At 47.0% G+C, this 23,793-nt stretch overlaps 1 protein-coding gene across 2 annotated transcripts in view; it reads left to right on the top strand.

Annotated features, from left to right (window-relative positions):
• LOC123875375 (endoplasmic reticulum metallopeptidase 1-like) overlaps positions 1-19,934 on the top strand; it is a 28,100-nt gene extending 8,166 nt beyond the window's left edge. For both annotated transcript variants that reach the window (XM_045921160.1, XM_045921159.1), the window contains 11 exons: positions 871-1,024; positions 4,804-4,906; positions 7,130-7,250; positions 7,603-7,905; positions 7,977-8,515; positions 10,162-10,254; positions 10,451-10,655; positions 10,735-10,956; positions 12,826-13,007; positions 13,670-14,229; positions 19,902-19,934. In XM_045921160.1, coding sequence (XP_045777116.1) covers positions 871-1,024; positions 4,804-4,906; positions 7,130-7,250; positions 7,603-7,905; positions 7,977-8,515; positions 10,162-10,254; positions 10,451-10,655; positions 10,735-10,956; positions 12,826-13,007; positions 13,670-13,849 — 2,102 coding nt within the window. In that variant the 3' untranslated portion in view covers positions 13,850-14,229; positions 19,902-19,934. The remainder of the gene's footprint in view (positions 1-870; positions 1,025-4,803; positions 4,907-7,129; positions 7,251-7,602; positions 7,906-7,976; positions 8,516-10,161; positions 10,255-10,450; positions 10,656-10,734; positions 10,957-12,825; positions 13,008-13,669; positions 14,230-19,901) is intronic.
• Positions 19,935-23,793: the final 3,859 nt, after the last annotated feature.

The following is a 23,793-nucleotide window of genomic DNA, read 5'->3' as shown; positions in this document are numbered from 1 at the left end:
AATTAGAGAGTTGCCTAGATGCCCATCTGTTCTTTCGTCGTGTTTAACATTTCGTCGTTATGAACTTATCCATGCTATAACAAACATCATCGTCTCGTTTGTAACACGAAAAAGATTAACACAACACACAAAAGATTAACAGAGGACATTATTTTTCACCTCACTAGCTCAGAAAGGGCGCTTTTGCTGCCTAAAACCAGGGAGCAAAAGTCGTTTTTGCTCACTCAATGAGAAAAAGGATTGTCTCAAGAAAAGTTCGAAATCTTCTACGCCTATTTTAGTTCGCCAACATTTTGTTTCATAAATTCTCTATTTTATTATTTAAACTATTGACTTTCAATAATTAAAAACCGGCCAAGTGCGAGTCGGACTCGCTCACCGAGGGTTCCGTACTCGGGTATTCTTTCGACATTTTGCACGAAAAATCAAAAACTATTATACATAAAAATAAATAAAAATCTGTTTTCGGTTGTACAGGTAAAGCCCTTTCATATGATACCTACCCCACTTGGTATAGTTATTTTACTTTGAAAATTGAAACACATTTTAATTTTTTTTTTTTCATGATGTAACCATAAATTCGCGGTTTTCATATTTATTCCTGTACGTCCTGACGGACGGACGGACGGACAAACGGACTGACGGACGGGCGGATGGACGGACGGACAGACGGACGGACGGACAGACGGACAGACAGACACACAGACAATAAAGTGATCCTATAAGGGTTCCGTTTTTCCTTTTGAGGTACGGAACCCTAAAAATGAACTTTGCTATATTGTTGAACAAGTAACTAAAGTCATGTCTGTGTCGTGTGAAAGTGGGGTGAAACAATCGGTCGAGCGTAGGTTGAGTGCGATGTGTGCGCAGGGGCCAGTGATGACGCGGCGGGCTGCGCGGTGGGGCTGGAGGTGCTGCGCGCGCTGGCCGCGGGCGCGCCGCTGCGCCACGACGTGCTGCTGCTGCTCAACGGCGCCGAGGAGAACATCCTGCAGGCGTCGCACGCCTTTGTCACGCAGCACCCGTGAGTCTGTGCACCCACGCACTCACAGGTGGGGCTGGAGGTGCTGCGCGCGCTGGCCGCGGGCGCGCCGCTGCGCCACGACGTGCTGCTGCTGCAGGCGTCGCACGCCTTCGTCACGCAGCACCCGTGAGTCTGTGCACCCACGCACTCACAGGTGGGGCTGGAGGTGCTGCGCGCGCTGGCCGCGGGCGCGCCGCTGCGCCACGACGTGCTGCTGCTGCTCAACGGCGCCGAGGAGAACATCCTGCAGGCGTCGCACGCCTTCGTCACGCAGCACCCGTGAGTCTGTGCACCCACGCACTCACAGGTGGGGCTGGAGGTGCTGCGCGCGCTGGCCGCGGGCGCGCCGCTGCGCCACGACGTGCTGCTGCTGCTCAACGGCGCCGAGGAGAACATCCTGCAGGCGTCGCACGCCTTCGTCACGCAGCACCCGTGAGTCTGTGCACCCACGCACTCACAGGTGGGGCTGGAGGTGCTGCGCGCGCTGGCCGCGGGCGCGCCGCTGCGCCACGACGTGCTGCTGCTGCTCAACGGCGCCGAGGAGAACATCCTGCAGGCGTCGCACGCCTTCGTCACGCAGCACCCGTGAGTCTGTGCACCCACGCACTCACAGGTGGGGCTGGAGGTGCTGCGCGCGCTGGCCGCGGGCGCGCCGCTGCGCCACGACGTGCTGCTGCTGCTCAACAGCGCCGAGGAGAACATCCTGCAGGCGTCGCACGCCTTCGTCACGCAGCACCCGTGAGTCTGTGCACCCACGCACTCACAGGTGGGGCTGGAGGTGCTGCGCGCGCTGGCCGCGGGCGCGCCGCTGCGCCACGACGTGCTGCTGCTGCTCAACGGCGCCGAGGAGAACATCCTGCAGGCGTCGCACGCCTTCGTCACGCAGCACCCGTGAGTCTGTGCACCCACGCACTCACAGGTGGGGCTGGAGGTGCTGCGCGCGCTGGCCGCGGGCGCGCCGCTGCGCCACGACGTGCTGCTGCTGCTCAACGGCGCCGAGGAGAACATCCTGCAGGCGTCGCACGCCTTCGTCACGCAGCACCCGTGAGTCTGTGCACCCACGCACTCACAGGTGGGGCTGGAGGTGCTGCGCGCGCTGGGCGCGGGCGCGCCGCTGCGCCACGACGTGCTGCTGCTGCTCAACGGCGCCGAGGAGAACATCCTGCAGGCGTCGCACGCCTTCGTCACGCAGCACCCGTGAGTCTGTGCACCCACGCACTCACAGGTGGGGCTGGAGGTGCTGCGCGCGCTGGGCGCGGGCGCGCCGCTGCGCCACGACGTGCTGCTGCTGCTCAACGGCGCCGAGGAGAACATCCTGCAGGCGTCGCACGCCTTCGTCACGCAGCACCCGTGAGTCTGTGCACCCACGCACTCACAGGTGGGGCTGGAGGTGCTGCGCGCGCTGGCCGCGGGCGCGCCGCTGCGCCACGACGTGCTGCTGCTGCTCAACGGCGCCGAGGAGAACATCCTGCAGGCGTCGCACGCCTTCGTCACGCAGCACCCGTGAGTCTGTGCACCCACGCACTCACAGGTGGGGCTGGAGGTGCTGCGCGCGCTGGGCGCGGGCGCGCCGCTGCGCCACGACGTGCTGCTGCTGCTCAACGGCGCCGAGGAGAACATCCTGCAGGCGTCGCACGCCTTCGTCACGCAGCACCCGTGAGTCTGTGCACCCACGCACTCACAGGTGGGGCTGGAGGTGCTGCGCGCGCTGGGCGCGGGCGCGCCGCTGCGCCACGACGTGCTGCTGCTGCTCAACGGCGCCGAGGAGAACATCCTGCAGGCGTCGCACGCCTTCGTCACGCAGCACCCGTGAGTCTGTGCACCCACGCACTCACAGGTGGGGCTGGAGGTGCTGCGCGCGCTGGCCGCGGGCGCGCCGCTGCGCCACGACGTGCTGCTGCTGCTCAACGGCGCCGAGGAGAACATCCTGCAGGCGTCGCACGCCTTCGTCACGCAGCACCCGTGAGTCTGTGCACCCACGCACTCACAGGTGGGGCTGGAGGTGCTGCGCGCGCTGGGCGCGGGCGCGCCGCTGCGCCACGACGTGCTGCTGCTGCTCAACGGCGCCGAGGAGAACATCCTGCAGGCGTCGCACGCCTTCGTCACGCAGCACCCGTGAGTCTGTGCACCCACGCACTCACAGGTGGGGCTGGAGGTGCTGCGCGCGCTGGCCGCGGGCGCGCCGCTGCACCACGACGTGCTGCTGCTGCTCAACGGCGCCGAGGAGAACATCCTGCAGGCGTCGCACGCCTTCGTCACGCAGCACCCGTGAGTCTGTGCACCCACGCACTCACAGGTGGGACTGGAGGTGCTGCGCGCGCTGGCCGCGGGCGCGCCGCTGCGCCACGACGTGCTGCTGCTGCTCAACGGCCCCGAGGAGAACATCCTGCAGGCGTCGCACGCCTTCGTCACGCAGCACCCGTGAGTCTGTGCACCCACGCACTCACAGGTGGGGCTGGAGGTGCTGCGCGCGCTGGCCGCGGGCGCGCCGCTGCGCCACGACGTGCTGCTGCTGCTCAACGGCGCCGAGGAGAACATCCTGCAGGCGTCGCACGCCTTCGTCACGCAGCACCCGTGAGTCTGTGCACCCACGCACTCACAGGTGGGGCTGGAGGTGCTGCGCGCGCTGGCCGCGGGCGCGCCGCTGCGCCACGACGTGCTGCTGCTGCTCAACGGCGCCGAGGAGAACATCCTGCAGGCGTCGCACGCCTTCGTCACGCAGCACCCGTGAGTCTGTGCACCCACGCACTCACAGGTGGGGCTGGAGGTGCTGCGCGCGCTGGCCGCGGGCGCGCCGCTGCGCCACGACGTGCTGCTGCTGCTCAACGGCGCCGAGGAGAACATCCTGCAGGCGTCGCACGCCTTCGTCACGCAGCACCCGTGAGTCTGTGCACCCACGCACTCACAGGTGGGGCTGGAGGTGCTGCGCGCGCTGGCCGCGGGCGCGCCGCTGCGCCACGACGTGCTGCTGCTGCTCAACGGCGCCGAGGAGAACATCCTGCACGCGTCGCACGCCTTCGTCACGCAGCACCCGTGAGTCTGTGCACCCACGCACTCACAGGTGGGGCTGGAGGTGCTGCGCGCGCTGGCCGCGGGCGCGCCGCTGCGCCACGACGTGCTGCTGCTGCTCAACGGCGCCGAGGAGAACATCCTGCAGGCGTCGCACGCCTTCGTCACGCAGCACCCGTGAGTCTGTGCACCCACGCACTCACAGGTGGGGCTGGAGGTGCTGCGCGCGCTGGCCGCGGGCGCGCCGCTGCGCCACGACGTGCTGCTGCTGCAGGCGTCGCACGCCTTCGTCACGCAGCACCCGTGAGTCTGTGCACCCACGCACTCACAGGTGGGGCTGGAGGTGCTGCGCGCGCTGGCCGCGGGCGCGCCGCTGCGCCACGACGTGCTGCTGCTGCAGGCGTCGCACGCCTTCGTCACGCAGCACCCCCGACTCTCATACGTCTCGACTATACAGTCATCCATCATCGCTCATCATCTGCCAAACAATGGGGACCAAACCTTTTAGTTTGATCCTCCGTAGCATTCTGTTTTAGACACATAACTTTTTGACAGCTCAAAGCTACTTTTTGTAGCTTTTTAGAAATAGGATGCCGGTATATAGGTAACCACTCTCCGAACCCAATCGCATACACACCGCGTCCTACACCTCGCGCAGATAACCTATACCAGACATAATACCTACCTCCCACAGCTGGCACCTGCACAGTACCTGTTCATATTTGAGCTTTCCTGACTTGTACTATATTGAAGTGCTTATGTGGGTACAGCTGGGCGAAGTCTTTGCGCGCCTTCATCAACATGGAGGCGTGCGGCGCCGGCGGGCGCGAGGTGCTGTTCCAGGCCGGCCCGCACGACCCCTGGATCATGGAGGTACGTAGCGCTTACACGGGCATATGCTCAGCATACTGCCATCCTCTTCTCAATAAATCGTCAGAAAACCAGCGCTGTTTAATTAGTTTAAAGGCATCTGGCAGAGGGCTGCCACGATACTTGGTGTCTGGCTATACATGACGTGATTCCTAATTCTATTCGGAAGAAAATATAAAAAAATACACTTTATACTTCGACGTAAGAAATTTTCACCTTTGTTACCTGTTATCTCCCAAAGTCACCATGATCCATAGTCGCCAATCGTTCTTTCTTATGTTGCGGCAGTACCTACTGCATAGAAACTTTTAGCTTATAAAATAACGAAGGTCTATTCTGGGCTCTTGGTCCATTAGGTGGGACCTATGACTGGTGATGTGTCGCACAACTTTCAAAAATAATACTTCTTTCTTCAACAACATTTTTCAACAAAGTTCGTTTTTGTTGCGAGTGCCTATAGTTTGAATCCCGAGCGAGCGAGGGATTCTACAATCTCGCTTGTTGCTCGCTACGCTCGTGATGCTAAGTTAGAAAATTTAAATAAATCTTTTAATTCTGACGATAAACCCTAAAACACACATTTTAGTTAAAAATAAATTTAGTTTGAATAATAAAATAGAGAGTTCAATAAATGTTTTAGAAATGAATGTTGATGTGCGTGGAATGAAGAAGAACTGTCTAAATTCAAAAAATTGTTTCTCCTGGGTGACCAAAAACGAATTTTGGTCACAGGTTTTTGGTCACACGAATTTTGGCAGCAAAGGCCCTTTTTGAACTAGTGAGGGGAAAACGTATTTCTTTATTTCTTTCAATAATCTTTACGGAAGGGATAGTTTATCCAAAGTCGGTTGCCATATTGGTAGCGTCTGCGTTAACAATTTGAGCTACGCTGACGACATGGTGCTTCTCTGCCCCTCAATAGACGGACTTAGAAAACTGCGCAGTATTTGTGACCAGTTCGCTAAAGAATGATTTGTCGCTGACCCTATATCTTTTACACCAAACGGTGATTTGAATGTTATTGTACTGTAGCGAACGACTTAAGCGTGGTCACACACACCACCACAAGCAGCCGACGTGATCGAAGACGGATCGCACACCACCACAACCAACTCAAGCGTGGTCACACACCACCGCAACAGCCGACGTGATCAAAAGTGGACGCACACCGCACACTGACGCACGGCGCACACCAACGCGGTCAAGGGACGCATTGCGCACACACCGCAACACCCTTGGGATCGCACGGCGCAGCGCAGCAAGCGTCATCGCACATCAGGGCACAATGGGTCTGCACTCCACCAGCAGATGTCAGCAAACAACGCCACTTCTATGGATGGCTAAGCCAGGCACCATTCCCCTTGCATGCACAACAACGCCACCTCTCCTCGACACTTCACACCACGACAACGTCTCAGAGGGGAGGGGAGGGGAGGGTAGCGGTCGCCACCTTCACAAGATGTCGCTTCTAAACTCAATCAATCAACAACGCTCGAAACACGAATCCCAGCCTGATAACTCACGACCTACGCCTAGATGGCAGCACGGGTAGCTTAATTGGAATACAGGGAGACACAGGCAACTTTCAATCGCATGGACAGAGCGTTTACCAAATTGCATATATATATAGAAGTTTCAACGCATAACCGTCGGCCCAGCTGGCGCTACCGAGCATAACACACCGCTCGGTTGGGAAATTTCCCTATTGGTACGGTCGAGCACACAGACACACAGCTCCCGTACACTACCAACAGCAACAAAGCTAGATTTGTCGCTGAGCCTATATCATTTACACCAAACGGTGATTTCAATGGACATATGATTGTTTTCCTTAGTTAAATGTTATTGTACAAACAGCAACAAAGCTAGATTTGTCGCTGACCCTGAAAAAACTGAACGCATGGCCTCATGCATGGCACAACGTAGCGAAAACCGAAATGCTCATCTTCAAAGCGGGTGAGGGTCCGGAGACCGTTCCGCCGGTCTTCTTGAATGGGTCGTGGGTTGAATGGTCGCAGGGTGGTTGCTAAGAGCTTTAAATACCTGCTCATATTTTAACAGACGACATAAAAGATGTCAAACATATAGAGAGGGAGCGCAAGGCTCTCTTGATGCGTTTTTGTTGTTTACTTAAAGCGACCGTCCTAGCGCCCGCCCAGGCCCACACATACATACTGTGTCTGTGCGTGCGTGGCGGCGGCGCGCAGTAACAGTCCGTCGCGGCAGGTGTACGCGGGCGCGGTGCCGCACCCCTTCGCGTCGTCGGTGGCGCAGGAGCTGTTCCAGAGCGGCCTCATCCCGGCCGACACCGACTTCCGCATCTTCCGCGACTACGGGAACCTCTCAGGTACGTCCTCGTAGCTCGGAGAGAATCTTGTACTTCTGCATACAGATAAACATCGCGAGGAAACCGGCATGCTTAATCTATAGAGCGCACTTTGACTTCGCTCAGTCTTAAGACACTGTTGAAACGAGACAGCGTTATACCGCTGGCATAAATCTATCTCGTTTTAACTGAAACTTCAGTCTAAGCAAAGTCAAAGTGCGATCTATAGATTTCAACCTGAGCCGCTACGCGTACATACGCGTAACGGCAAAGTAACACGCACATGCGTAGTTACCTTACATGCAAACGATATCGCGAATATATTATGAGATTTGCGCGGCCGGAGTAGGTATATGTTGGTGGCGATCGGCAGGCGTGGATCTGGCGTGGAGCAGCAACGGCTACGTGTACCACACGGCGCTGGACACGGCGGCGCGCGTGCCGGCCGCCGCGCTGCAGCGCACGGGCGACAACGTGCTGGCGCTGGCGCGGGGCCTGCTGCGCAGCGCGCGCCTCGAGGCGGCCGTGGAGCTGGAGGAGCAGCCCGTGTTCTTCGACGTGCTGGGCTTGCTGGTGGTGTCGGCGCGCGCGCCCGCCGCGCTGGCTGCGCTGCTGCTCGTGCTGCTGCTGCTGGCGGCCGAGCTGGTGCTGTCGGCGCGGGACGCCTCCAAACAGCGTGAGTAGCTCGGCGAACGTGCCGGCCGCGGGTGACGCGTGCGGCTCATCAGCAGTGTGCCCGTGCCGCAGTGTACATGCCGCCGGGCGCGTGGGTGCGCGTGGTGGCGCGCGCGGCGCTGGGCGTGCTGCTGTGCTGGCTGGCGGGCGCGGCGGCGGCGTTGCTGCCGGCGCTGCTGCTGCACGCGGCGGGTGCGCGCCTCGCGTTCTACTCGCGCGCGTGGCTGCTGCTGTCGCTGTACGCGGCGCCGGCGCTGTGCGGCTGCTGGGCGGACGCGCGGCACACCTGGGGCACGTGGCTGGGCGGCGGCGCGGCGCGGCTGGCGCGAGGCTGGTGGGCGTGGCGCGCGTGGCGCGACGCGCTGGCGCTGTGGAGCGGCGCGGCGGCGGTGGCGGGCGCGGCGTGCGGTGCGCGCTCGGCGTTCGTGCCGCTGCTTTGCGCGCTGCCGGCGCTGGCGGGGCTGCTGTGCCGGCGCGGAGCGCGCGGCGCGGCGCTGCACGCGCTGGCGGCGGCGCTTCCCGCGCTGCAATGCGCCTACCTGGCGCTAAACTCCGTGCAGATGTTCGTGCCCATCATGGGCCGCGCCGGCACGCCGCTGCTGCCCGCCGACGTGAGTGAACATTCTCTAGCGTCTGTAAGAGGATTTTTTGCAAGCACGATCGAACGTCTGAAATCTGAATGCAAGTTACACACTTGCGCAATCATCCGTGCGCGGACAGCGCGTGCAGCGCGGGTGCGTCGTCGTGCATCGTTCAAGTAAACTGACTCTACTCTGACTTGCATGAGCACCTGGTAGCGTACAGGGGATTTCTACACGCTTGTACAAAATGATGCAGACTCGTCTTGTTTGCAGTTCGATGGAATGAGATAAAGATGAATAATCAAATTAAAAGGAATTCATAGAATTTCATTATATTCTCTGATATTATTTCCCCTGCAGTACGTCGAATTCACTGTTTCCGGATTCTTCCCTTGTGCTATAAGGCCTTCCTACCTGCCAAATTTCATGATTCTAGGTCATCGGTTCCTCCGTTCTTCGTTTCTAATTTGAACTGCTAGGATATGGAACACCCTTCCTGCATCAGTTTACCCTTCCAGTTTTAATATGGGTACCTTCAAGTCAAGAGTAAATAGGCAACTTCTAGGCATCATCGCGCTCCATCTTAGGATGCCTCGTCACTTGCTAGCAGATCTGATTGCAGCCAAGTGCTAGTCTATAAATTAAAAAAAAATCGGGAAGTACCCTATAGGTTTTCTTGACAGACAACAGATGGATAATAATCAGACAGACAGACAACAAAATGATTCTACTTAAAAAAAGTTCCGTTTTTCTTTTTGAGCTATAGAACCCTAGAAATTGTCTATATCTTATTATGTACTTATTTACTTTCTTTGTTGTAAAAGTAACAAAATGAGTGAATCGAGTGATAATTTAACGCCAACAGTTTTAAACTTTCTTCCGGAAAATTCGCATGATGTTACAGTAACTATTTCTTTCATCTTGTATTTTTCCATTATTGAAGTGGAAAATTGTATGTATATAGCAAAGTTTTTGTTTCTTATGCCTTTGAATCCCTTACTACACTCAGAATAATTCTCACTTTATAGAATTATAGAATCCTTCGTTCGCTCGGGATTCAAACTACAAACAAAGTATTACAACTTTAATTAAATGAATATGTATTTTTTAAATGAAATTAATATTTCTGTGAATTGATATTTGAATGAATATTTCTTTGTGTGTGTGTGTGTTGTTGTGTGCTTGTGTGCGTATAAGGGAGTGCCTGTGTCTATGTTTTAAGATCAGATTAAAGTTTGTGTAAATCTTGTGTGTTAATCTAATTTACTAATCGATTTTCGTTTATTTCTTGGAGAGAAATTTCTTATCGAACATTATACGCTCCTATCTCTAGGAGGTGTACATACAAAACATGACGGATGCAGTCACCAGCGAGACCACTATGCTCTCCCTCCCATCACAGCTCCCTTCAACTCCGCTAGTAATCGCATGTTTTAGCCGGCTCTATTCCTTTACTCTCATACTTTGCTATATGGCACTGCTTTCGCTACAGCTTCACCCCCCAACAGAGAGTTCCCATTTCGGGGCGTACCATTAGACAAGTCGCGTCGCAACACATACAAGACGGTGTTATACCAATGTTCCCTCGCTACGAACGACGGACGCTCGTGAGCGCCCGAGGAGAGCGAGCACGAGCGCGCTCGTGCGGGACGTGACGCGTGACGCGGCTGTCGCAGGTGACGATGGCGCTGCTGGTGGCGCTGCTCACGCTGCTCACGTTCAGCTGGATGCTGCCGCTCGTGGTGGCCGCCAGGAACCCCAACCTCTTGGTGAGTCCATTGTGGTACCTCTACTATCGCTATCCCTTTCGTGACACTTGTTCATAGAGATGCGAAGAGACGTTCGCGAGTGTTGCAGTAATTCGACTATCGTGCGTGCAGTGGCAGTGGTTAACTTTGGCATATCGATATATTTGCAAGGATTATTTTGAATAGAATGAGTGTCGTGCGTGTTGTTGCGTTGCAGCTGTACTGCGGCATGGCGCTGTGCGCGCTGAGCGCGGCGCTGGCGCTGGGCCCGCTGCGCGCGCCCTACACGCTGGAGCGGCCGCAGCGCCTCATGCTGTTCCACACGCGCCGCACCGTGCACGGCGGCGGCGCGCCGCGCGTCGAGCACTTGTACTGGGTGCCCGAGCTGGACGCCAACACGCCCGCCACCGTGCAGCATGTAGGTACGTAGCCGTACATCTCATCCGTCGAATCGCGACCGATGTTCGGTCGACCGTGTCTGAGAGCTGCATTTGTCCGCAGTGTCCGCGGCGGCCGGCGCGCGCGCCGAGCCGTGGAGCAGCGCGGAGGAGTGCGCGCGCTGGGCGTACTGCGGCGCGCCCTACTTCCTGCCCGTGCTGTCGCTGGTGGCGCGCGGCCAGCGCCTGCGCGCATCCGAGCCGCCGCGTGCTGAGCTGCGCGTGCGCGCCGCCCTCGAACGCACGGCCGAGCCGCTCCGCCGCACGCTCACGCTCAACATGACGGGTGAGTCACACACTATCTCGCATCTTACTCGCACTACTTACCTAGACTACGGGTTGGGTTACTTTGAAGAAGCTTCGTGGTTCCACGTTAAGGCCGCGCTCTCACAAAAATCACAAATTTTATGATTTCAACCGCTAAATTTACCATGATAGGAAAAACTTTCACATTATTGAATACATGTTTAAAATAAACCAATTTTTCGTATTGATATTTAATGTATCATATTTAAAATTCAAAACACAATCGTAAGACACTCTGTTTGCCTCAAACCAAAACCAAGCTTGGGCATCATAGTCCGCTGTATAGAACGCAGTCTCTTGCGAATAGTTACAGAGATGTTATAGATATCTTCTGTGACAACTGACAATATACCAACAATAAAAAGTAAGTTAAGTACGCAGATAAGTAATTGTTAGAAAGTAGTTTGTTTAAGGTTTTTCCTATTTTTAACCCCCGACCAAAAAAGAGGGGTGTTATAAGTTTGACGTGTGTATCTGTGTATCTGTGTGTCTGTGTATCTGTGTATCTGTGTATCTGTGTATCTGTCTGTGGCATCGTAGCGCCTAAACGAATGAACCGATTTTAATTTAGTTTTTTTTTGTTTGAAAGGTGGCTTGATCGAGAGTGTTCTTAGCTATAATCTAAAAAAATTGGTTCAGCCGTTTAAGAGTTATCAGCTCTTTTCTAGTTTTCTTGTAGAAAAGAAGGTTAGATAACCGTTAGGTTCATAATATTATGTCAATAGACAAATGTCAAGCTGTCAAGATGGACGTTGCCTAAATACATAATTATTTATGATTTGAAAATGATGTTTTGGAAAACTTAAATACTTTGGATCGTCGGGGGTGTTAAAATTTTTTAATTTACACTTGTGTTAGTAGCTGTTCTGGATTAAGTTTTATTCCTGTTAAGTTTATTTTGTGTTGCGCTGTAGTTTTGTACCTACATATTTCAGATTCAGATTTATTTATTTGCTTTCATGCACATTTACATTAATTGATGGTGGGTGCTTAAAGCTAAAAGAGAGACCCTTCAGGGTATTGCAAATACAATTTTAGGTACAGTAAAATGGTAAATATTAAAGATACAATAAGAATAGGATTACAATTATTAAAATTATCATTACTAGATATTAAATATTATTCATTTGCATTCTTATATATTATTATATTAGGAGAATGTTGACTAGAATTTATTATAAAGCAAGATTAGTACAAAATAAAGATAACGTCAAAGCATAGTAGTATTAAATAATTGCTGTCATGGTCTGATTAAGTCTCTGTCAATAGAATCAAATATTTAAAATAGTTACTGTAAGAATTTAATTTAGTTATGTTGCAATTTTTTAATCTTACAAGGTCTTATAGTTAAATGTCAATATCAGATGTCATTTACAGGTGCGTCACGCTATTGAGGTTTATGCAGTTAGAAATTCTTGGATATCATAAAAGCATTTTTGTAGTAACCATTGTTTTAATTTTCTCTTAAAGGTGACTTCTTTTGTTTCTTCTTTAATGTCGTTGGGAAGTTTGTTATAAATAATGATTGATCTGTAATACGGGCTGCTACGGCGTATTTTAATAGTTTTGTGGACTGAATAAAAAAAAAGACTATTTAGTTTATTGCGTGGCTACTTATTGCAATTTGGAGTGATGTTTATTATTTTTTTATGTTAGATCAAATAAATGGACAAAACTACATAAATAGATTCGCTAAAGAACATAGTTTATTTTTACATACATTTTTGAATGAAGTTATGCTTTATTCAATACAAAAAATCGTGTTAAATTAGGAATATAATTTGCAAAATTGGCAACATTTTTTTTTTTTTACTCATAAATGTGATTAAAAATCCATATTTCTGTGCAGGGCCGGCGCACGCCGTGGTGATCCTGGCGCCGGCGGCCGGCGCGCGCGTGCCGTGGTGCGACGCGGTGCGCGGCGCGCCGCAGGCCGGGCCGCGCTGGGGCGCGCGCCGCACCTACTTCATCGCGCTGCACGACGCGCGCGCCACGCCGCACGCGCGCTGGACGCTCGTGTGCCACGTGCAGGTGAGCGAGCCGCGTGCCTCAGTACATCCAAATGATTGTGTTTACTACGTGGTGATAATCGTATTCCAATTTTTTGCTGCAAAAAATGCCCTTGTAAATCTTAAGAAAAATAAAAAACATAAGTATGAATGTTAATAAGCTTTGATTTTTTAAGTCTTAAAATAAATCAATCTATTACTATAGAAGCAGGCGTTATTTTGCGGAAGTCCATGATATACAAGGATGATATAAAAGCTTAAGCTTGTATAAATCAATCTTTTAAGGCCGATGGTTGTTGTCAGCCCCAGCACAGACTGCGGTCCATTTGGCTGTAACTTGCAAACACCATTCTCAGGTTTTAAATTAAAGTCTTTAATTAAATAAAAATAAAAAATAGGCATAAGGTACCAAATCTGTAGTAATAAATCCCTGTTAGTATTTTTTAGCTATTTATAAACACGTCTCTATAGTATCCTTTTCCCTTGAAAATGAATCTAACCCGACGCGAGACCCAAGTCGTCATTGTAGCCTTTTAAAACGACTGTCAACTCATTGAATTGAAGTTTTAAAAATCCATAGTGTAATTTCATAAGCGTTACGGCTTTGCAGTTTAATGACACACTTTTAAAGATGGATAGACGCATTTATGGTATGAATTGTGCATTGTAAATGATTGTTTGTAGAAAGGGCCGGGCGCGGCGGGTGCGGCGGAGGGACAGGGCTGGGTGCAGGTGTCGGCGGCGGGGCACGCCATGGCGGGCGCGGCGCAGCGCACGGCGCGGCACGCGCAGCTGCTGGCGGCGCTGCCGGCGTGGAGCGCGCCCACGGGCTGGGGCGTCGACCTGCACCTCATGGAGCTCTAGCCGGCGGCGTCTCCACAGCGGTGACCGGTGATGCAAATGCGCGCCCACTTCGCAGTCTAATATTGCTGAATGTCATCACACGAGTGTAGTCAAATCATTTCGTGTTGACCGTAAGTAGGTGACGGTCGGTGGAGGTTTAATGTGTTTATTTTAGTCGGGTGCTTGTCATAGTTAAGTATGAGTTTATCGATTTGTTAATTTATCAATTTACGACGGATGATAATAAATTAAGATCCATCGCGCGGTCGACTAGTCGCCCGGCTACTCGGTCGACGAGATGGTATGGGAGTGCGCATAGACACGGTGACTTCCACATACACCGACGACCGAGTCGCCGGGCGTCTAGTCCGATAGACCGTGCGTAGGTAATGAGTCTAAAGGTGAGGTGTGCGGGGATCGGGGAGTATTGAAAGGAAAACACGTCTACTATGTTTAAGGTTTACTCGTAGACTATCTTAGAGCTATCCTACACCACACCACCGGGGCAGGAGAAAAAAAAGAAAAATGTAAAGTAGATAATTTACATTTTTTTTTTTTTTACTTACTTCCACTCGCAGGGGCAGGCTATACCTTATAAACTAGGAACAAAAAGCTTAGTTCTATTCTTATGTACTACTTCACTTTTGTTATCTTTAAGAATTATTACGTTTGGTCCGACGTCATTTATCACTGTATAAGGGCCCTCAAATAAACAGTCAAGTTTTCCACCGCACTCATTTTTCACTAGCACTTTATCGTCTTTTTTATATGTCACTGTATTCACTTTTTTATCGTACTTACATTTCCTATCTAGTTTTGATTGTATTAAATTTTCACGAGCGTCCTTTTGCGCTACTTGCATTCTATATCTTAATTCTAAACTATAGTTATCTACATTATATAATGGTTCTACATCACTACTTAATCTACTTGGTATTCGACAACTTTTACCAAATACTAATTCATATGGGGCATATTTGGTCGATGTATGAACGGTATTGTTATATGAAAAACACCAAAAGGGTAGCCAATAACTCCAAGTTTCGGGTTGTTTATCACACATTATCCTCAGAAATGCGCCTAAGTGTTTATGTGTATTTTCTAATGAACCTATACTTTGGTGGTGATAAGCAGTTGAATTTAGTTTTTCAATTTCTAATAATTTACAGACCTCCGTCATTGTTGAAGATAAAAATTCAGATCCTCTGTCACTTACCAGGCAATTTGGGATTCCAAATCTTAAGATAAAGTTATTTACAAATGCTCTAGCTACAGTTTTCGTTTCCTTATTTCTAATAGGATAAGCTTCTACAAATTTACTAAGTTCACACTGGAGTGTGAGTATGTAGACATTTCCTTCCTCATCTCTATCTAAAGGACCTACTAAATCTAGAAAGATTTTTTCAAAAGCCGATGTAGCGGTTGTTGTAATTACCATGGGTTCTACAGTATGCCTCGAGTGTTTCATTTTCTGACACTTTTCACATTTACGTATATAGTCTCTAACATCATGTTCCATTCCTGGCCAGTAAAATTGTTTTCTTAAATTATTAATCATTCTGCGTACCCCTGCGTGTCCGCTAGTAGGCAGCAAATGAAAGTCATTCAAAATGAAATCCTTTTCTTTATCATCCTCTATTCTTTTTATTCCTCTTAAAACACAAATCCTAGGGCCCTGATATGTGTTTTTACTTTTAACTTCATCAATTAAATCTCTTATGAACAATGCATTGTTTACTGTTTTTATTATACAGATTTCATTAATTTTTAATTCTTTACAAAAATTACTCAATTTAACCACAAATTCGTCTCGCGTAAAATGTGATTTAAAATCAAGATTAATGTATAATATTTTCTTTCTGTTCGTAAAAGCAAAACATTCCCGTTCCGCATTTATTTTCTCCTTTTGCTTTATTATTTTTAATTTATTCCCTTCTACTAACATCATCTCTACTGAATCATTTGGTATCCGTAATATTTCCACGACTCGCGGTTGATCAGGCCGCTCGTCCTTGGCTATACTAGGGATTACACTCCTATCTGTATGACTTTTATCCTTCTCTTCCTCTCTTTTTCTTTGCGCTCTAGTCATAACGTTTATGATATCATTACTCATATTTTTTAACTCGTCAGACGTAATTATTATTCTAGACAACGCGTCCGCGACTGCATTATCTTTTCCCTTTACATACACTATCTTGTAATCGTATTCCTCTAATGTTAAGCGAAATTTTAACAATCGACTACTGGGATCTTTCATTCCAAACAGATATACTAACGGCTTGTGATCGGTCATAATTGTAAAAGCTTTTCCGAATAAATATGGTCGAAAATATTTAATACCCCAAACAACTGCAAGTAGTTCCTTTTGGATAGTTGGATAGTTTTTTTCGGCTTTGTTTAAAGGTCGACTCGCATAAGCTACAGGCCGCAAATCTTTATTACAAAGTACAGCTCCTATCGCTATACCAGAAGCATCGGTTTGTAGGATGAACTCGCTATCTGGCGAAAAATCGGGATATTGCAGAATAGGTGGAGACATTAATGCTTCCTTCAACAATTGAAACGACTGATCACATTCCGCTGTCCATACAAAAGGTACATTTTTCCTACATAAAATATTTAAAGGTAATGTTAATTCAGCAAAGTTTTTTATAAATTTCCTGTAATAATTACTGAAAGCAACAAAACGTCTCACATCGTCCGAATTTTTCGGTACTGGATAATTTTTTATCACAGCAATTTTATTTGGATCCGGTAAGATTCCGTTTTTTGTTACTGTGTGACCTAAGTATAATAATTCGGTCTTTAAAAATTGACATTTGTTAGGGTTGAGTTTTAAATTTACTTTTCTTAACCTTTCGAAAACATCTATGAGATTCTTATTATGTGTTTCTAAGTTTCTGCCGAAAATAACTAGGTCATCTAAATATATGAAACATTTTTCATAGGTAAGGCCAGACATTGCAACTGTCATGACACGGGAAAAAGCACTGGGGCTTATTTTTAAACCCATAGGTAATCTTTTCATTTGGTACTGTCCGGTATTAGTTGTAAATGCTGTCACCCTACGGCTATCGGGAGTAAGTGTAACTTGATAGTACGATTGGCTCAGGTCTAAATGTGTGAAGTAAATCGCACCTGACAACGAATCTAAAATCTCGTTAATATTGGGAAGTGGGAATTTATCGTCTTGAATTGTTTCATTCAATTTACGGTAATCAACAACTAATCTCCAACTTTTTTTTGAATCGTCACTTTTCTTTGGAACTAATAAAATAGGACTGGACCATTCGCTCTGACACTCTTCAATAATATCGTCTCTAATTAAACCTTGTATTTGTTTCTGTACCTCTGACTTTAAGCTATTGGGAATACGGTACGGTTTAGTATACACTGGTTTCGTATTAGGTTTCAGTGTAATAGATTGCTCATATACCTTAGTAGTTGTGAGCTTATCGCCGGGCAATTGGAATATGTCAGCGTATTTCGTACAAATAGATTCTATTACTTTCCGTTCGCTGGAATGCAAGTGATCCAATTTCAACAAAGGCAACAACTTGCTTGCTCGAATAGAATTAGAATCACATTTTTCAAAAGAACATATTTCATAATTATTTAATAATTCGAAATCGGGTTGAAAAGTAGGAATATTAACAGTTTCGTTACTCGTATTAAGGATTTTAATGGGTATAATATTGTTTTTCGGTTTTACTATGATACTCGCGAGAAATATGTTTTCTTGTAATTCTTTAGGAAGTATGACGCAATCTTGGGAAACGCTATTTATATGTATGTAATGTATTGATTCGCTACGAGCCGGAATACTTAAAAACTCTGAGCATAACGTAGGATTACTGTAAAGTTTAAGGCTATATTTATTTTCAGAACCATGCAAGGTTAATATTGAATTTTTCAAGTCATAATTTATTGTATTAAATTTATTAAAGAAATCTTGACCCAAAATTCCGTCAGACTTGCAAGGCAATTTTTCAAAAATGTAAAATTTATGACGAAAGGGTATGCCGTCGGAAGTTTTAATAGTGAGAAAAACGTAACCATTTGAATAGATTTTCCCTCCGATGCCATGTATTACAATTTTGTCTTCATAAATAGGTATTTTGTTTGGTAGGCACGATGTGCGAACTACTGATAATGACGCGCCGGTGTCGAGTAACCATGAGCATCTTGTTTCATTTACGTTTAAAAAAATGTATTTAGCGTTCCTTATATCGCACGTTAGAATGTAATCTTTAGGCCCGAAAAAACTGATTTTGATTTGTGTAACTTTGGCCTTCCGAATTTTCTCTCTCTTGAGTCTCTTGCTGTGCGAAATGTACGTTACCACGATAATATCCCCTATTATGAGTTACTCGACCTCGACTGCGACTCGATTGCGTGGCAGTTCCACGTGGCTGTCTCCCGCGGAAATTATTATTTCGGTAAAATCTGGCATTGGGGTGGTTATAATTCAAATTTTGGTTAGGTTTTCCTCTATTACCTCTGTAGTTGTAACTATCCCGACCTCGAATAAAGGGTCTACCTCTAGTACTTACCATGTTTAGCACCGAGTTGGAAGTAGATGGTTGGGCCAGCTCCTCGTCCTGTGCAGCACGGGCTGCGTCCTTGAGCTGCGTATAGTTTCTAGCTGAAATGATAGTGCTTAAACGCCTATTGCGGAGCCCATCTGCAAATTTTTTAATCGCCATTTGCTCATTTATAGGTTTTAAAATTTCGTACGCCTTCTCGTTAGAATTAGCCTGGGAAATAGTGAGGTCTACAAATAGTTCTTCGATACGTGACGCGTATTCAGAAATTGACATTTCATTTTGTGAAACTCTATTGAGCTGCGTTAATAATGAATTAGGTGACTTTTTTGTTAGTAAAAACGCTTTTATGTCCTTCACCAATTCGGTGCAAGAGTCGTACTCTTGTTTAAGTTTAAGTTTGGCTGATTTGCTTAACCTAGTTTTTAGAGTAAAAGTAGCTAATTGCTTCTTACACTTAGAGTCTTTCAAACAACTCTCGTAGAGCTCTAAACTGTCAATAATTTTTTCTAAAGTCTCTTCTTTTTCGTCCATAACCGGTACCAAGCTAGCTGCAGTTTTTAAATTAAATGTCTCCATGTTTAAAAGTTGATCTTTGATCGTTTCACTAGTAGAGCTATATATGTCAAAATTTTATCGTACGTCGATACTATTTTTTCATTTAAAGCTTCGTAAATATATTCAGCTAATTCTAATGAGCTTTTCTGTAAGGAACAAGTACTAATAATATTTTTATACTCTGAGTATAATTCTTTAGCTTTTAAAATACTTTGATGTACTTTACCTTTATACTGTTGTCTTCTACGTGGACCTAATTTCCTTAAATTAGTTTGAATATCTAATAACTCGCTTAAAATACTCTCTAAATCATTTTCCATTAAAATTAAAACTTATTACATATTTAAACCTCACACTAAATTATATATTATTATATGTAGACACTAAATTATATTAAAACACATATTATCTTTTAAGAATAAAACCATTATCAAAGACCTAGATATGTCCATGTCCTTATAATACTACGTTACAGTTTTCTTTCTTATGAAGCACTGTTCAAACACTTTTTGTTATTTTTCGCACACTATAGATAAAAGGTCCGCACTGCACTGGAATGGTCATCAGGCTGGGGATGGGTCTTGCTTATCCTGGGTGTCACGCGCGCGGCCGGATAACCTCATCCGAATTCTCCTGAAGGCGTCTTCACGAAGCTGACGTTGCACCATGTTGACTTGGCATTTAGTTCCCATTTTATTTCTCTTTTTTACCACACGAAGAACACGGCTTTAGTATCACTTATTACTTTTAATTATATACGTTCCTACTCGATGCGCGGAGGCACACAAGAATCCGCCTCCTCAGCATAATTCGCTCGTCATTCGACACCCGGCGACGGCCAGGCGCCGAGTTCGCTAGGCAGGGTCGCCATGAGGTGTGCGGGGATCGGGGAGTATTGAAAGGAAAACACGTCTACTATGTTTAAGGTTTACTCGTAGACTATCTTAGAGCTATCCTACACCACAAAGGTGTCGTCACGAATTTTATTGCCAAAAGAAAAAGACAAAATGTATTTAGTTGAGCTCGTTGCCTGCCCTAGAGGTACAAATCGTGATTCAATTAGAGTAAGACAACGTTCCAATGGTCAATGCGGCAACACACGATGTCGAAATGTGGCGCGGGGGCGGGGCGCGGGGAGCGGGGCGGCGGGCGGACAGTGTAGCGCACACACTAGTTGAAGCATTGTTTAATATTGTACAAAATATATTCATCACTCCTACCGCTACGGCTGTGAACGCCAGGTGGACACTGAGGCTGAGATATGGAGGCGCGCCAAACTTTATATGAAGCTACTTGACGTAATGGCCTTGATCTGTCCTCTTGAACGATTTTGTATTAAACTTTTTCACCAACCCTTCAAAAATAGGCATAGAGAGAGCGCTGGCCGGAAAACGATGTGGAAGAATGTTCAAGACATTGGGGCTACCGAGTAGGTGAGACGTTAGGAGAAAAAATAGCCACCTAACAAAAACATTACCCACGCAATATACTATCACCCTCAAAAAGTAGCTATTAGTACTACAATAATTATATTAACAAATGTTTAATAAAGACAACAATATCATACAATCGATTTTATCGATCGATAAAATTTAAAAGTTGAAATCACATTCGTTAATTTATCGATCGATAAAAACGTTCCAAAAATAAGATATCGAACTTGCGTGTATATTTACTCGATTTTGTTTGACCTCACGATTCGGTCGTGTAGGCTGCTTTTCCACCAGAGATGTGCTATGCTACATTGCTATGGATGCGCTTGATATCCACCAATCATATTCATTGGTTCACACAGCTTAGCACTGGTGGAAACGGATTCTACTAAGATATGTTTTCTATATGGAAGGATGCGTGCTACGGGCCGTCGCGAGTGGTGTGGCTATGCGCAGGCACGGCAGGCGTCTCTCCTCACCGCGTCGCTCTCACCGCTTCCCTACTATCGATACATCGCACAGCTCGAGCTGCGCATCTTTTCTCGCGCAGCTACATAGCTTACCATTGGTGGAAACGGTCACATATTTTCATAGCGAAGATTTCACATCTTCGTAGCAGAGCTGCATAGCACATCTCTGGTGGAAAGGAACCCGTAGAGTTCAGAGAGAAGATATGTCTGTGACGACTGAGGAGGGAGCAAGTCCAATACGCTAAACAGATCTCAAGCTGAAACGCATCCACTTGTTGTGATTTGCTTCTTGTTATCATAACAATTAGTTCGACCATACTAACTTTTTATACTTAAGTACCTAGTTGTAAATTGTTACACCATTCCTGTGGGAACTAATCGGATCCTTCATAGAGATGACAAGTTATTTGTGCAAATAAATACCTTTCGCCGCGGCGACAGTTGGCGACAGTTGGCGACAGTTGGCGACAGTTGGCGACTGTTGGCGACTGTTGGCGCTCAGTTAGCGACGACTTCGATATAAAATGTACCTATACAAAGGCACCAAATAACTATGTATTTATGAAAGGCATCAGATCTGTTAATTTTATTAGACATAATCTATGTAATGTTTTCATTGTAGATATAATATATTATATTGCGAGTGGCTGTGCCAGAGAGAAATTGTAATTACATATATATTTTTCACCTCAAAAAGGGCGCCTTTGCTATCTATATACATCGATGTCTAGAACCAAACAAACATCGTTTGAGAAAACCGGCCAAGTGCGAGTCGCACCGAGAGTTCCGTACTCGGGTATTTTTTTGACATTTTGCCCGATCATCAATCTCTTATTTAAGAAGTTACAGGACACACACACACACATACACACATTTTACCACTTTGGAAGAGTCTCTCGCGCAAACTATTCAGTTTAGAAAATATTAGAAACCTCAATATCATTTTTGAAGACCTATTCATAGATACCCCACACGTATGGGTTTGATGAAAAAAATATTTTGAGTTTCAGTTCTAAGTATGGGGACCCCAAAATTTTATTGTTATTGTTTTTTTTTTCTAATTTTGTGTGAGTCTTAATGCGGTTCACAGAATACATCTACTTACTAAGTTTCAACAGTATAGGTCTTATAGTTTCGGAAAAAAGTGGCTGTGACATACGGACGGACAGACAGACAGACAGGCTTGACGAATCTATAAGGGTTCCGTTTTTTGCCATTTGGCTACGGAACCCTAAAAAGTGTTGTCTCAACAAAAGTTCCAAATCTGCTGCGCCTATTCTCATACGCCAACATTTTATTTCATAAAAACTTTTTAAATTCTCTATTTTATTATCTAAACTATAAACTATCGACTTTCAATAATAATTAAAATCTGTTTTTTTTTACATCTTGTAGGTATTTTTTCGCTATTGAGGTGAAAAGTTAATATATACACGATAGCAAAGTTTTCGTCCCTTGTGCCTTTGAATCCCTCATCATATCCAGGATTGTAACTTAGAATTCAAATTCAAATTCAAATTATTTTTATTCAATTAAACTTTTACAAGTGCTTTTGAATCGTCAAAATAATCTACCACTGGTTCGGAATGCTGTTCCTACCGAGAAGAACCAGCAAGAAACTCGGCGGTTGCTCTTTTCAAATGTACAATTTACAATAATATGCCATACTGTATACAAGCAATTGCAGCGCCGTGTATTGCTGGAGCGCATCAAATCCAAGCTTTTTTTTTTTGAATCCCGAGCGCACTCGTAATAAAAAGGAACTTTGCTATCTTGTTAAACAATTTAGTAAGTAGGTAACTGTTGGAGCCGAGCGCGTCGCGCGGTCGAGCGTCAACGCGCCTCGCGAGTCGCGCGGTCGAGCGTCAACGCGCCTCGCGAGTCGCGCGGTCGAGCGTCAACGCGCCTCGCGAGTCGCGCGGTCGAGCGTCAACGCGCCTCGCGAGTCGCGCGGTCGAGCGTCAACGCGCCTCGCGAGTCGTGTCGATCGCGTACAATTATTAAGTACTAGTAAGAGTGCCTAAAGAATGATTATTGTTATTGCCCGAATCCCTGGTCGGTCGGCACTCGGCAGGCACTCGTAGCTACTCGGTCGCGCGCTCGGCGTGTGGCGGCCGCGACTCGCGACGAACGCGGTCGCCCCGTCTTGGTGCTACGACCCTTAACTTGTTATGGCGGTAGTTTATAGTATTGTTACCTAGGTACTTATTATGTTTTATTATGGTTAGGTAAAGAATTGTTTTTTTATTAATTTTACCTCTAGTTTAATTTTTACCAAACGTGCATAATAGTTAATAACATAAAATTGCTTATTGTATTATTTTATATCCTGACAAATAGCAAGCTACTTCTGTGTAGATGAACATACTAAAGTATGGAGTGAATTTGTATTGATTGTTGAGATTAAATGCCTAACTATTAACCTCTCGTCTGTTAAAAGTATTAAAAATAAATCTCCGTTGTCTGTGTGAAATGACGTCACCTGCGCGCGGGAAGTGAAATTCAAATGGACGTACCAAGCAACGCTTGGTACCTTGGTACTTTGAACGAAATGAATGACTGTTTATTGTTCGTTATTTATCTGTCTATATTATAATATTAGGCTTTAAACTCTATTTCAATACAAATAAAGCTTAAAATCCAATAAAAGAAGGCAAGGTAGTATAGACATGGATGGCATGGATCCATGACAACACAGACAAGCCGCCCGCAAGGATCCATGCCAACACAGACGAGAGGTTAAAATAGTTTTTCTGTTCAACAGTCCCTTTAACATTGCTCATATGTTGCTCATGAATATCCTCGCACTTGCGCAACGGTGCCGTCACCGAAGAGTATATAAACAATATAGTGCAATAGTGTGGCTAATGAAAGATGAGATTGAAATCGCCCGGCAAATTTAAAAAAAAATCTGAGGGCATCCCCAAAATTATAGTGAAAAAATTTGAGTAACTCAA

The sequence above is a fragment of the Maniola jurtina genome, chromosome 20, assembly GCF_905333055.1.
Source record: "Maniola jurtina chromosome 20, ilManJurt1.1, whole genome shotgun sequence".
NCBI lineage: Eukaryota > Metazoa > Arthropoda > Insecta > Lepidoptera > Nymphalidae > Maniola > Maniola jurtina.
The sequence above is the reverse complement of the archived record's forward strand: the minus strand, read 5'-3'. Positions and strand labels throughout refer to the sequence as shown.